The 14,234-nt window shown below is 36.0% G+C and overlaps 1 protein-coding gene across 1 annotated transcript in view; it reads left to right on the top strand.

Annotated features, from left to right (window-relative positions):
- The first annotated feature begins 328 nt into the window (after positions 1-328).
- Positions 329-14,234, top strand: part of DCAF13 (DDB1 and CUL4 associated factor 13) — a 34,018-nt gene continuing 20,112 nt past the window's right edge. The window contains exons 1-6 of the mRNA XM_001369383.4: positions 329-461; positions 6,336-6,535; positions 7,080-7,187; positions 9,205-9,294; positions 10,743-10,898; positions 11,996-12,073. Coding sequence (XP_001369420.1) covers positions 392-461; positions 6,336-6,535; positions 7,080-7,187; positions 9,205-9,294; positions 10,743-10,898; positions 11,996-12,073 — 702 coding nt within the window. The 5' untranslated portion in view covers positions 329-391. The remainder of the gene's footprint in view (positions 462-6,335; positions 6,536-7,079; positions 7,188-9,204; positions 9,295-10,742; positions 10,899-11,995; positions 12,074-14,234) is intronic.

Genomic DNA, 14,234 nt, shown 5'->3' with positions numbered 1-14,234 from the left:
GCCGGCGCGACCTGCGCGCGAGTTTCCTAAGACAGCTCGGGAGGCCGAGGGCGGGGGGGGCGTGGCGGGGGCGGGGAAAGGGGGAGGGGTCGGCGGAAGCCACTGAGAGAGTGGGTACCGGAGGCGCGAGGTGGAAGAAGCCACTCGTCACGCAGCTCCGAAGGGAAAGCTCGCTCGAAGCTATCCCACCTCCATCCAAGTCCCCGCCTCCTTTTTACCCAGAGGAGAAACTACAAATCACTTGGTCTTGTGGAGATGGAAAGATGATTGCAAGACAGCTTCCGCCCGGCTTCGCTCACGTGAGCGGAAGTAGAAGCGACGAACCAAGGGGAAGACGGAAGTCGCGTGCGCCGGGGAAGTTGGTTTAGTGGAGGCACATTCGACCGGCAGGATGAAAGTGAAAATGTTGAGCCGGAACCCGGACCATTATGTCCGAGAAACCAAGCTGGACCTTCAAAAAGGTGAGCGGGCTGGCAGGAGTAGGAGAGAAGGGTCAGAACTTCCTCCATTATTGCTCCTCACACGGAGCCCTGTCGGTCTTTTGGGAATGAGGACTGAGGAGGATTGGCGGGGTCCGATCGAGCAGAAGTAGGATGACTCTTGCCAGGTCTCGTTCTTATCCTTCTGTTCCTCATTGTCCGCTCAGATTCATTGTTCCGAGTGGGAGGGCACGTGGTCCAGCCACTGGAGCGTCCATTGTCCCACAACCCTTGGGGAGAGGACTTTTAAAGTTCACTTTCCTTAAATTTGCTGATGTAGGTAGTACACGTGTTAAGCCCGTAGCACAAAATATTAAGAGTTGGAAGAGCCTTTAAAGATGATAATATTAGCATTCATATAAATGTATATAAAAGGTGTTTAAAGTTTGTAAAGGGCTTTACAAATATCTTGTTTGCTTGTTACAACCACAATGGGAGGAAGGTGCTGTTATTTTTTCCATTTTCCAGGTGAGGAAACTGAGGCAGAAGAGATTAAGTGATTTGACCTGGGTCCAAAATTGAGCCAGGATTTGAACCTGGATCTTCCTTACTCTGGGTCCAATACTATTCACTGCACCAGCATTATCTAATATAGGCCCTTCAGTTTTTCCCATGAAGAAACTGAGGTCCTTTTGTTATAGGAACACACACCAAAGTTTGTAGCAGGATCTCGCCTAAAGAATTGGAGGTATTTCCAGAGGTATGAAAATGATTATTTAAAGACGACTTTTAGATCAGTGAAATTGCCTAGGCCTCTGTTAGAGAACTTTTGCCACCCTGTCAGAGCATGAAGGAGAGAACTACTCCCTTTCCCCTCCCTACTAGCATCATATGACCCACTCTGCCCAGCAGCTCAGTGGGAGTCTTTCCTTCCTCCCCTGTCTGGGATAAGGGGTGGCTGTGCTCACATCACAGATGAGGATTGCAGTTTGGACACTGGGTCTCTAAGATCTCTAAAAGCATCACCATCACTGGTTGAGGCTGATGGAATGGCCTAAGGGCTGATGCAGTAGCTCCAGAGCTGATGGAATAGCCTGAGCTGTGATCAGGGTTCACATATTTATTGAGGCTCTAGTGGCTTGTCACCTCTCATTCCAGGGAATTCTCCACATTTTCTTAGAATAGCCCACCCCTGGGCTTTTTTCAGGGTATTCCAGGCAGAACACCCCAGAAAATGGGTGTAGGGAAGAAGGGTTCTAATCCAAGTAGAGGTGTGTTTTGGGGTCTGACACATTATAGGTGAATTTAGGGACAGGAAAAAGGAAATAAGAGGCATGTTCAGGTTTGCATTCAGAGTCTTCTGGAGTGCAAGAGTCTTCAGTGTACATGTTTTATGTTCCCTTCTGTTCCACCTGCCATCATTTGTCAGTGTAAGAGATGTCTCCATACTCTCCTAGAATGCTTTTATCAGCTAAGGATGCAAGGAAGGTATGGAATAGTACAAGAATACTACAAAATAGTATAAGATCAGTGTAGATTAATAATACAGAACAGTCAAGACTAATGTAAATGATTAATAATACAGATTTTGCATTGTATGCTTAGTGCTAACTGGTGAAAAATATAAGATTTCAGAACACGAGGATCCTGTTTCTGACGTTGTTTACTGGCATCACTTTTGTTCAGCAAACATATTAAGATCAAACTGTACCAGGGACAATGCCAATCACAGGGGAAGAGGCACTAATAGGTGGACAAATCAGGAAAGATTTCTTTTTCAAAGGTTTCATGAAGAAGATGGTGTTTGTTTGCACTGCGTCTTAAATGGAGAAGTTCTATTGAAGTAGGGTTAAAGGCACAGTGCAGTAGGCATGGAGCCAAAACAAAGGGAGATAGGGGATATAAGTGACAGTAAGAAATAGAGTGATAGCCTGCTTAAATGGATTGAAGAAAATGAGAAAGGGAGTAATGTCCAATGAGGTTGAAAAGATAGGTAAACAGTAAGGCCAAGTAACTGTTTAGAGCTTTTGAAGCTATACAGAAAAGTTTGTTTTATCCTAGAAGCACTTCCTATATTATAGGGAACCTTCCCTTTTCTTCTCACACTCCTTCCACTAAATTAATTGGTAGTGATTCTGTATATGTTGTGTATTAATTATGTTTTCCCTCAAGTAGAATAAAAGCTCTTCTGAGATAGGGGACCCTTTTTTTCTTACTTTTTTGGTGTTTGTATTCCCAGGGTCTAGTATTGAACTTGGCACATAGTAGGTCTTAAATGTTCATTGATTTAAATTGAGTTAAGCCTTTGAAATAGCTACCCAGTTCTTATGACCTGGGAACAATTTAGCTAAGTTAGTCCTTGTGGAATTTATAATCTAGTAAGGTATAACACCTAAACACAGGTGATTATTCTAGACATAGAACCATTAAGGGCCGCTAAGAGTCACAAGGGATAGAGTCCTGGTCCAGAATTGAGGAACATTCATCTTTGTGAGTTTAAAATCTGGCTGCAGAAACATACTAGCTGTGTAACCCTGGGCAAATCACTTAATCCTATTTGTCTCAGTTTCCTCAAATGTAAAATGAGCTGGAGAAATACATGGCAAACCGCTCCAGTATTTTTATCAAGAAAACCTCACATGGGGTCATGAAGAGTCTAAAAGAAGTGAACAACAAAATTAGAACTTTTAAAGTAGAAAAAGCACCTTTTAGTTCAGTTGTTTTCAGTTGTGTCTGACTGAAAATAGTTTGCCATTTTCATCTTCAGCCCATTTTACAGATGAGGAAACTGAGGCAAACAGGGTTAAGTGACTTGCCCAGGATTCCACAGCTAGTATTTGAGGCCAGAATTGAAATGGGGTCTTCCTGAATCCAGGCCCAGCATTCTATCCAATACTTTTAATGGCCTAGTGAGGTAATGTTATTAATTTCACTCAGACAGAACTGAAGTTTGAACAAGAAATGTATACATTATCTTGGTAACATTATGAAACATAGATGATGAGGGGGAGTTAAGAGGAGTGAACTAGAGACTCTGACTTGTATCCTCGGATCATGGATTACCTAATGGCATAAAGCAGAACCTTAGTAAATGTGTCTTATATGGAAATGGAAGAAGAAAGACCTATTAGTTAAAATCTAGGTAAGGGGTAATGAGGGTTTGTAGTAGAATGGTAGTTACTGTGTTTAATATCTTTTCAGGAAGGAAACTTCTAGGTTCATCTTTCTCTTGATCTGTGTGAAGACTAGAAATTGTGAGGATAATTGAAATCCAATAATAATTTACCAAACTTCATTTTGGTCATGAATTTTCACCTCTATTCTTGCTCTTGAGCATCTTATAGAGGAAGTGCTGATAAACAGATGGCAGAATAGAAGTGTTGTGGTTCAGGAAATGACAATGTGAAAAACATTGTCACTGTATTTTAATTACATGATGCTAGGAATGAGTTTTTTGACCATTTAAATGCCAAATGGTGCCTAGTTGAGACTATAACATAAAATCCAAGTCCATTAGTTTTTTTTTTTGATGTCTAAGTTAAGACTAAACTCCCTTATACAATGCAATTCCCCCATGACAATGATTCTATATATTTTTTTACTTCTTTTAGCCTTTTTGTTTTTTGTATTTTATATAGTAGAAATCCCAGTATATTTGCCATGAAAACTCCAAATAAGGTCATGAAGAGTGCACTACAACTGAAATGAGTGAACAACAGCAGAAACTATCTATAAATATTTATTGTACCTAAGGGCCTACTAATATGTTAAACACTCTTTGGCCTTATGGGGTGGACAAAGAAAAATTACTTACACCTTATATACAAATACTCCAAGTATTTGTAGTCTAGTTGGAAAGCCAACTGATAATGCACAGAAAATTAAGTTACATTATCTAGAAATATCAGTGCATGAGATTAGTTATTTGTTGAGTAGGAGTGACACAGTAGAAAAATTGCTAAATTTAGAATCAGGATCTGAGTTCAGATTTCTTCTTTGCTACTTAACTACCTGTGTGACATTAAGTAGTTGCTTTACCTTTCTGGGCCTCAGTTTCTTTATTTGTAACTTGAGAGGGTTGGATTAGAGGGCCTCTAAAGTCTCTTTTAGCTTTAGATACATGATACAATGAGAAAGATTTAAAGGGATCCCATGTGCTCAGAAGATGAGATTGTTTGAGGCTATGATGATTTGATGAAATAAGATCTTTAAATTGGTAAGGATGGGTAGAATTTTGACAAAGGAGGTATAGAGGCACTAAAAAGTAACTTATAGAACTTAAATGCTTTTCCTCTTCACTTTTATTTCTTGGGAATCTCTAGCTTACTTCAAGTCCTAGCTCAGTGCCATATTCTGCAGATGCCTATCCCAATTCCAATTCCTCCCATTGTTAGTGCTTATATTTTATATTTACTCATCTTTCATATATGTTTTTTTCCACCTGGATAGCTAGGTGAAACAATGGATAGAGGGCTGGGGCTGGTTTCAGGAAGAGTCATCTTCCTGAGTTCAAATCTGGCTTCAAGACCCTTACTAGCTGTGTGACTCTGGGCAAGTCATTTAATCTTGTTTGCCTCAATTTCCTCATTTGTCACATGAGCTAGAGAAAAATATGTCAAGCTACTTTAGTATTGTTGCCAAGAAAATCCCCAAAATGGGGTGATGATGAGTTGGATGTGATTGAAATAACTGGACAATATGTGATACTTTCTTAAAGACAGGAGCTGGTTTGTTATCCCAAGCTTCTAATATAGTAGATGCTTTAATAAATGTTTATTAAATGAAAGGATGAATCTAGCCCAATTCCTCTGTTTTAGAGATAAAGAAATTGTGGCCTAGAGGGTTCAGGTAATTTGTCTAAAGCCATACTAATAGAGCCAGGGTTTGACTGTCATCAATTTTTATCCGTACACTCAATTATTGAGAAAGTAATGACTAGAGAGATGATCTGAAAATCAGGAAGACCTGGATTTACTTCCTGCCTCTGATATATACTATTTTTGAAATCCTGGGCAAATCCTTTCATCTATCAGTGTTCTGCATCATTGGGTTGGCAAACTATTACCTAAAGGTCAAATGTAAGAATCATGAGCTAAAAATGGCTTTCACATTTTAAAATATAATAAAACCATTGTACAAACAGGTTGCTGGTTGGATTTAGACACTGGCCTATAGTTTGTTCTAGAAAACTTTCTAAGATAATACAGTTGAAAAGAAGGTACAAACCTGTATTGGAGGAGAAGTTTCCTAACTGAGAACCTTGTAGACCAATGAAATCTCAGATCCAATCTCTCTCTTTCTATGTATCTCTGTTCATGTGTGCAAAGTGTTGGGGAAGTAGAGGCCTAAGACAGGCTCTGTCTTCAAGCTACTCAGAATCATTGACTCCATGCACTTGGAGAAATCTAGTACAGCATCTTAATTTTATAGTTAAAAAAAGAGACCACAGAGGTTGGGACTTGCCCAAGTCATACTGTTAGTTTATGGTAGGTTGAGGACTAGAATTTATCTTTCCACTCCTAATTATGTGCCTTTTTTTTTTAATAATTACTTGATACATAATTGCTTTGAGCTTATGGTAGAGTTGTAGAGAGAGGTTTTATATTGCACAATAATGAACAACAACAATACAAAGTTAGCATGTCTATAAAATATTTAAGTTTTATAATAAATTCCTTGAGGAAACACCATGTGTGACACCACTTCCCTTTTTCCACAGAATTTAACATAGTCCTGAGCAAACAGTAGAATCTTAAAAAGAGTTTGTTGAAAAATAAATAAGAGTGAATGGGGAACATTGAAGGAAATTGTACATGTAGTTTTCTCCTTTAAAGATGTAGTGTAAATGTCTCCAGTAAAGTGTAAAGTCTCTAGTAAAAATGTATTGAACCATTAATGGTCATTTTCTTACTTCAGTTCCAAGAAACTATGATCCTGCATTGCATCCTTTTGAAGTTCCACGGGAATATACAAGAGCTCTAAATGCTGTCAAACTGGAACGAGTATTTGCAAAACCATTTCTTGCTTCCCTTGATGGTCACAGAGATGGAGTAAATTGCATGGCAAAACATCCAAAGAGTTTATCTACTGTACTTTCTGGAGCCTGTGATGGAGAGGCAAGTGTGATTTTGAAAGTTAATAAAAATAATTTATTTTAAAATTCCCATTTGTCACAAGCTAGGCTCTTTTGCTCATAATTTACATTTTTCTGCCCTATTTTAGTAATTTTTAAGGTGCAATTCATTCTTTCAGTTAATCTAGTATTGCCTCTGTTTAACTACAAAAAGGTTGCAAATATGTTTTTTAAAAATTTCTAGATGCACAATTTAGGAGTTGACAATAAAATGGTAAATCACATTTGCAATACTGCTAGTTAAGCATTCTGATAGAAGATATAATTATAATTCATTTGTTTGTCATCAGTATCTCTAGTAAGAAAAATACCTTGGAATCCTTTAAACAACAAAGTATTTAACAAACTTCTACTTGACTTATATCATGCTTTACATTTCGATGGTTCTCCCTGAAGAACTTTAATATTTCTATAAATTTAATAGTGACACATTCCATTTGTAATTGATTTTAATTCTTTCTGGAATGTAGTTCTTGTGTTTGAACATTTTATATTTAAAAGAAATATCCTGATATGGTTTATCATAGGTTAGAATTTGGAACTTGACTAAACGAGAATGCATTCGTACGTTGCAAGCCCATGAAGGTTTTGTAAGAGGAATGTGTACTCACTACTGTGGAACTTCTTTCTTTACGGTAAGACTGATAGTTTTTTAACTTGTGTTCTGTGGCACAACAGTGTGGAACTGACTCAGATGGGTGAGCATTCTTAGTCAATGTTTCTGTTTATGGTGCTAATAATAACAATTTAGCCTTTTTTGGAATTAAAAAAATAAAAACAATAAATATGCTAAAGTAGAAAAGCATAAATATTGATTATTGTTTTTCATGATTATTTTCTGTTTTTTAGAGAAGAAAAGAATGTTAGAGAAAAGAAGTTGAAAAAGAGACAAATAATTGATAACATGATTTCTTCTTACTTATCAGCTGGGAGAATCTAGGTCTCTTATTGAGACCTCTTTTCAATAGGATGAACATTTATCTGCCCTATCTGTTTACCAAAACTGTTGCAATTGAAAACATTTGAAGACCATAAAGCACAGTAACAGCAGCAATGTGATCTAGTATACCAGGCAAGGGCAAAAATGCTATCTGTTTGAAGATGGGGGCAACCTAGTGTAATTGTTGGGCAATGTCTAAATATCTTGTGGGATATCATTATAATGAATATTCTATTAAAATTAAAATAAATATAAGTATTAAGAAATCTGTAAAAATATTTTTAAATAGTGCAAATTGGAACAGAGAAAAAGACTACATTCAAATTAACATACTAATTATGATAATGTTAGAAAAATAATTTGCCTTTTTGTGAATTTCAGATTATATTATGGGACATATTTTTAGCTTTTAGCCAGATAATTGGATAGGTGATTGCAAACAAATTTAAACAAACAAAATATTTCCTACCCTCAAAGAGCCTCCATTCTAATAGAGGGGGGGAACCAAGTGGAGAAGAATGAGTTGAGTTGGGAGTGAAGTGATTTATGATTAGGGCTCTGAAGAAATGGTGATCTGGGCTAGGGCTTCATCTCCTGTATGCCAGGGACTCTGCTAAGAGCTAGGGATATAAAGACAAAAATGAAATGGTCCCTTTTCTGTGGAAACTTGGATACTTTATGGGTAAAACAGGATTTACAAAGTGATTTCCCAGCAAGGGAAGAATTTTTGCCTTTTGTGGATTTCAAACCACACTGTATAGGCTGCTTTTTTTCTGAGAGTAATTTTAATAGATAATAATAGCTTACATATAGCACTTTAAGGTTTACAATCATTTTCACAACCCTTGGAGGTAGGTTTTATAAGTGTTCTCTTAGTTTTAACACTCTTAAAAGGTTGTTACATAACCAGGGTCACGAAGCTACTAAACATCTGAGGTGAAATTCAAACTCAAACTTCTTAGCTCTCAGTTCCTCACTTTATCAACCATGACATGGTTTAGATATACATTTGTGCTTCATTTTTATTGTTTTGAGTATTCTACATTTCTCTAAAGTAGAGCCTTTGTGTACTCTGATGTTCTAGTGGTAGAAGAGATCTTGGCCTATAGAAATTGAGGTTCTTTTGTCATTCTTACTATGTAGGCTGTCCTGTTAGGCCTGCTTTGTCCCTCCTCATCCTAGCCTACTGTTTTGTTACTACTCTTCTCTTTCATGCTCAGCTTTGTGGCTAAGCTTCTTTCTGTCCATTTTAGCCTTCAGGGTTCTACTTTGTCACTTCATGTACATTAGTTCCTCCAAAAAAAGCAAAGCAAGTTTCCAAGGAGCCCTAATGCGCTTCAAGAAGGTAGATCCTCAGAGTTAATGTTGAAAGTTAAAAGTCTCCCCAATATTTTTTCTCCTTAATCTAAACCTGTCATTTCATCAGCATAAGGAACTCCTGATGTTGAAACTAACTCCTCCAGTGCTTATCAACAACTTCTTGAGAGTACACGTTAAGTGATTGGTCTATGGTTTGTTTCACAGCTCTTATGTCTAAAAAGACTTGACCAGTAAATCTGCCTAATGTCTAGGCCAAACTTTTGTACACTATTTCTCCCTAACTCTAGAGAATAGCTTGAAAGAGGTTTCAGTCAAAAATTGGGGCCCACACTATTTTAAAATTGTCAAATAGGTTGAAGTGCATTGTCTTTATAACAAAATTCTCCAAATAGGTTGGTGATGACAAGACTGTGAAGCAGTGGAAAATGGATGGGCCAGAATATGGAGAAGAGGAGGAGCCTTTACATACAATATTAGGAAAGGTACTAAAATGAACCTCTTTCACTTTAAAAATTATTTACTCTCTAATATTTTAGGTTAATTCCAAAAGGACCAGGTATATTGATTGGCATAAAACATGTTAAACTTTTGCTTTGAAATGAAAATATTTATCCTACTAGATCTATTTTCTTTGCTTTATGAATAAAGAAAATATGCACTGTGCCAATTGAGACAGCTTGGTCCTTCAGGGTACTCTTAAATTCTGGTTCTTCTAGTGTTAAATGCCATTATAACACCTGCCATTAAAACAAAAACAAGTGTTATGTTGTTGTTGTTTTTTAACAATAATATTCAAATGAATCTTTAGGCTATGACTTTTTATCCCATAGTACTTTGCTACTATTCTTGGCATATAAATGAGTTCTGACACAGTTTCAGAAAAAGGTAAACATTCTTGAGAGAGAAAATAAGATAGAGCTAATATTTATTGGTAGAAAAACATTGCTTTCATAAAATGCCTTTACTTGATTTTTCAGTGTCTATAAACATTTAATATTATTATATACCCCTATATTGAGTAGATACCAGTTATTTTTTTATTTGTTTTTTTTTTTAAACCCTTACCTTCCATCTTGGAATCAATACTATGTATTGGTTCCAAGGCAGAAGAGTGGTAAGGTTTAGGCAATGGGTGTTAAGTGACTTGCCCAGGGTCACACAGCTGGGAAGTGTCTGAGACCAGATTTGAACCTAGGATCTCCCATCTCTAGGCCTGGCTTTCAATCCACTGAGCCATCCAGCCCCACCAGTTTTTTTAATAGTAGTAAAAATGGAAAATATACCTTGACGAATAGGAAAGAATGTGTCTTAGTTAATTGTATACAAATTGGTGGTAAAAGAATATTGTGCTTTAAAGTTGACTAAATGTTTCCCTGAAGTCTGGTTAATTAGTTATTTTAAGCCATTTCTTCATATATTGTAAATGTAAATTTATACGTGGCTTTTGTCTAAATTCAACTTCCAAATTAATATTCTCAAAATTAGGTTACCAGTCTAACACAATGAAATGAATTAAGTGTTCCCTCTTCTCCATTTTAAGCTCGATATAGATTAGGGAACACCATTTATGTGTACTTCAGCACCAAAAATCATTCTTTTATTAGATAAATGTGGACTAATGAATATTCCTAAGGACTTTTTTGCTTAATAGATATAGAAATCCTGTTTTAATTCCTTGGTGATGCTTAAAAGATTATTTACAATAAGATAAAAATGAGACTTTCCTCCCTGTTTTCTTAAAAACCCTACATGTAATAAAAAACATCATGATTTAGAGTAATTTTTCTTTATGTCAGTGCTTCATAGGAGTTTTTATGCCAATAATGGATTTTTTTTGTACTTGAAAGATAAGGTAAATAGACTGAAAATATTACTGTATACATTTGAAGTCATGAAGATGCTTTCTATAACAGCCTGTTTGCTTTTAAAGACAGTATTTACAGGAATTGATCATCATTGGAAAAAAGATGTTTTTGCTACATGTGGACAACAGGTGGACATCTGGGATGAACAAAGAACCAGTCCTATTTGTTCATTGACTTGGGGGTTTGACAGTATAAGCAGTGTTAAATTTAACCCAGTTGAGGTAATGTTCTTCATTTTATGCTCACAATAGTCTGTTTTTAAATATAGCTTATTATTGTATGTTATTTAGGGAGACCTATTTGTAAAGTTTTGATGTCAGAATTATCTGAATCCAAATATTCTTATATTTTAATTCAGAATTGAATTTTTCATCTTTTAATGATGATACATACCATACCAACCTCATGGAATTCTTATGAGAATAAAATATATACCAAGTTTTCAAAATGAACTAACATAAAAATATAAGGTGATTGGTATTATTACTATAATAAGTAAGACTAAACATCTCTTTCCTCATGCTCTAAGGAATAAATTATTTTTCCTCTCACTGGTAAATGTATGTGTCAGATCCATTGGTGGCCAGTTCTAAAGCAACAGTTATTAGTTATAAGCTTGAAAATCCATTTTTTAAAGGCTTGTGCTTGTCAATAAAATTCCTTTTTGTTTAGTAGTGGATTTATTAAAACATTTAGAATGATTTAGTTGCATTGTAAGCAAATGGTGTATAATTTTTTTTCCATCTTGCATTAACATGATGTTAACATGAAAGATCCTTGGTTTCCTCATTAATATAGATTGCAACCTCTCCTAGCCTTTTCATCTTAAGTATTTCCTCTTATATGATTATTGTCTCTTTGTTTTATGTTTAGCAAACAAGGAAAATACCATTCATGTGATAAAAAATTCCAGTTTTTGTTTGGCATTTAGATCTTGTGTAAGAGTTGGTAGTGGACCAAGAGTTGTGAGGTCCTAGGAATATAAACAACAAAAATAAAGAAGAATGGTACCAGGAGATGTTGGCCTTGGGTTGCTGGTGGGTTGGATCCAAGCTCCCATGAGTATTATAAAAAAGACCCTTAAGTGTATGAGACTGTCTAAAAGCATTTACCTTTAAAAGCTAGTTCAGTCTTAAGCTTCAGTAGCTTAATCATCAAGGTCTAAAATTGCCCAAAGACTTTTGGATCACTCTTTGTTAACACCCTTTAGACAAATAACCGATAATTAAAAAAAAAATTAAATATCAGTATATATTAGAATCATCTAATTTGCAGTCTTTGCTACCAAACTAGTTTTTAACATGTTATTTATTTTTAGACTAATATCTTGGGAAGTTGTGCTTCTGACAGAAATATAGTGCTATATGATATGAGGCAAGCCACCCCTTTAAAGAAGGTGAGTTTCTATTTTCTCTCCTCCTTTGCATTTGTTAATGTGTTTTCCTATTTAGGTCACAATGACAAAACGAAGCAGTTTTTTTTTTTCCCAGAATTTCAGGTTTAAATAGTTCAGAAGAAAGAAACTTTGTCAGAACTATACATTTATGTTTTTTTTTTTACCATATCTAAAGCATTTGTAATCAGATGAAAAATGTATATTTGAAGGTCATGCCAAACCTACATTTTGGCAGATGCTAAATTGGGTGTGACAGTAGGAGAATAAAAGAAACTGTTGAATTGCTTGAGCATTTTTTTTAGTCTGGATCACAGGTACACTAGTGGTATAGATTTATATTTGGTATTCTAACCAATTTCTTTAAGATTCCTCATATTGTTTATTAATCACAAGATAAATGAATTTCCATTAAAGTTAGAATGAAAGCACTGGGTAGGTAGGTGGCACAGTTGATAGAGTACTGGATCTGGAGTCAAAAAGACTCCCTTCCCTGAGTTCATATATGGCCTCAGATATTTAGTAGGTCTGTGACCTGGGCAAGTCACGTAACCCTGTTTGCTTCAGTTTCCTTATCTATAAAATGAGTTGGAGAAGAAAATGGCAAACCACTTAAATATCTTTGCTGAGAAAACTCCAAATGAGGTTATGAATGAAACAACTGAACAACAGCAAAATTGATTAGGCAGTTCTTTTTTCTAAGTAGATCCTTTTAAAATGCGACCTAGTAGGATACCCAGAGTTAAGGGGTATGTCCTGGATAAAAACTGAATGAGAAGGGGCAAGTCAGCAGGTAGAGGAGGACTGAGAGAGAAATTGTTACAAAAACCTAGAGAGAAGAGAGTATCAGAGTGTATCAAGGAGGTGAATAATTTAAAGTGTCATAGGCTTCAGAAGATCAAGAGAAGGCCATTAGATTTGGCAATTAAGAGAGTATAGGTAACTAAGAGTATAGGTAACTAATGTAGAAATATGTACTTCATAATTTCACATTATTGATATATTGCTTGCCTTCTCACTGGGAAGAGGAGGGGTGAGAACTTGGAACTCAAAATATTTTTTTTTAAGTTCAAAATAAAGGGAAAAAAAGAGGTCATTGGTAACTTTGGAGAGAGCAGTTTTAATTGAATAATAAAGACAGAAGTCAGATTTTAGAGAGCTAAAGGAAATGAGAAGAAAGGAAGTGGAGATATTAATTATAAATGGCCTCAAAGAATTTAGCTATGCAAGCTAAGCAAGATATGGAATGAAAACTGGTGGAGATAGATAGATCATGAAGATTTTTTTTTTGAAGATATGGAACACATGAGCATGTTTAGTCAGTAGGGAAACAGCCATTAGACTGAAAATCAGTGGGGATAATAGAGCGATTGGTGGTTCTCATGAGAATGAAGAAGGCTTTATGATTGCAAGGCAGAGGGAGAAGTGGAATGATTATGATGTAGGTGGTACAAGAATTACTGTCTTTTTTTTTTCCAGTGAAGAAATAGCTCCTTGTAGATTGTGTGCTTTTTGCCCATGACCACAGAGAGCTATTAAGGTTTCTTAGATCCAAGTCCAAAGTTCTATTCACTGCCTCAGTAGATCAGCAAGCATTTATTTATTTGTTTGTTTAAACCCTTACCTTCTGTCTTCCCTCTTGGAATCAATACTGTATATTGGCTCCAAGGCAGAAGAGTGGTAAGGGATAGGCAATGGGGGTCAAGGGACTTGCCCAGGGTCACAAAGCTGGGAAGTGTCCGAGATCAGATTTGAACCTAGGACCTCCCATCTTTGGGCCAGGCTCTCAATCCACTGAGCTACCCAGCTGCCCCTCAACTATTTTATTTTTTGCCTAATAACATGCCTGCATGCACTATACTCAGCACTAGGGATACAAGTACAAAGAATGAAACAATATCATTCTGCCTAGATCCCATGATTAACTTTTAAGAGAAGCTAGAAGTGTTTTTTTTTTCTTAAACTTTCAAAATGAATATTACAGATGATAATCTTTTCCTTTTTAGAATCTCTTATTATCCCCTTTAAATTGATAACTTTTATAAATAAGACACTAGTCCCTTTAAATTGGTTAAAAAGCACAATTTCCATCATATTTAATACTTCATGGAATGTTGTATATGAATTCACCTAGAGATGGTATAATAACAGTCTGTAGTTTCCA

This window comes from Monodelphis domestica, chromosome 3 (genome assembly GCF_027887165.1).
Source record: "Monodelphis domestica isolate mMonDom1 chromosome 3, mMonDom1.pri, whole genome shotgun sequence".
NCBI classification, from domain to species: Eukaryota; Metazoa; Chordata; class Mammalia; order Didelphimorphia; family Didelphidae; genus Monodelphis; species Monodelphis domestica.
This window is presented reverse-complemented; position numbering and strand designations above follow the sequence as displayed.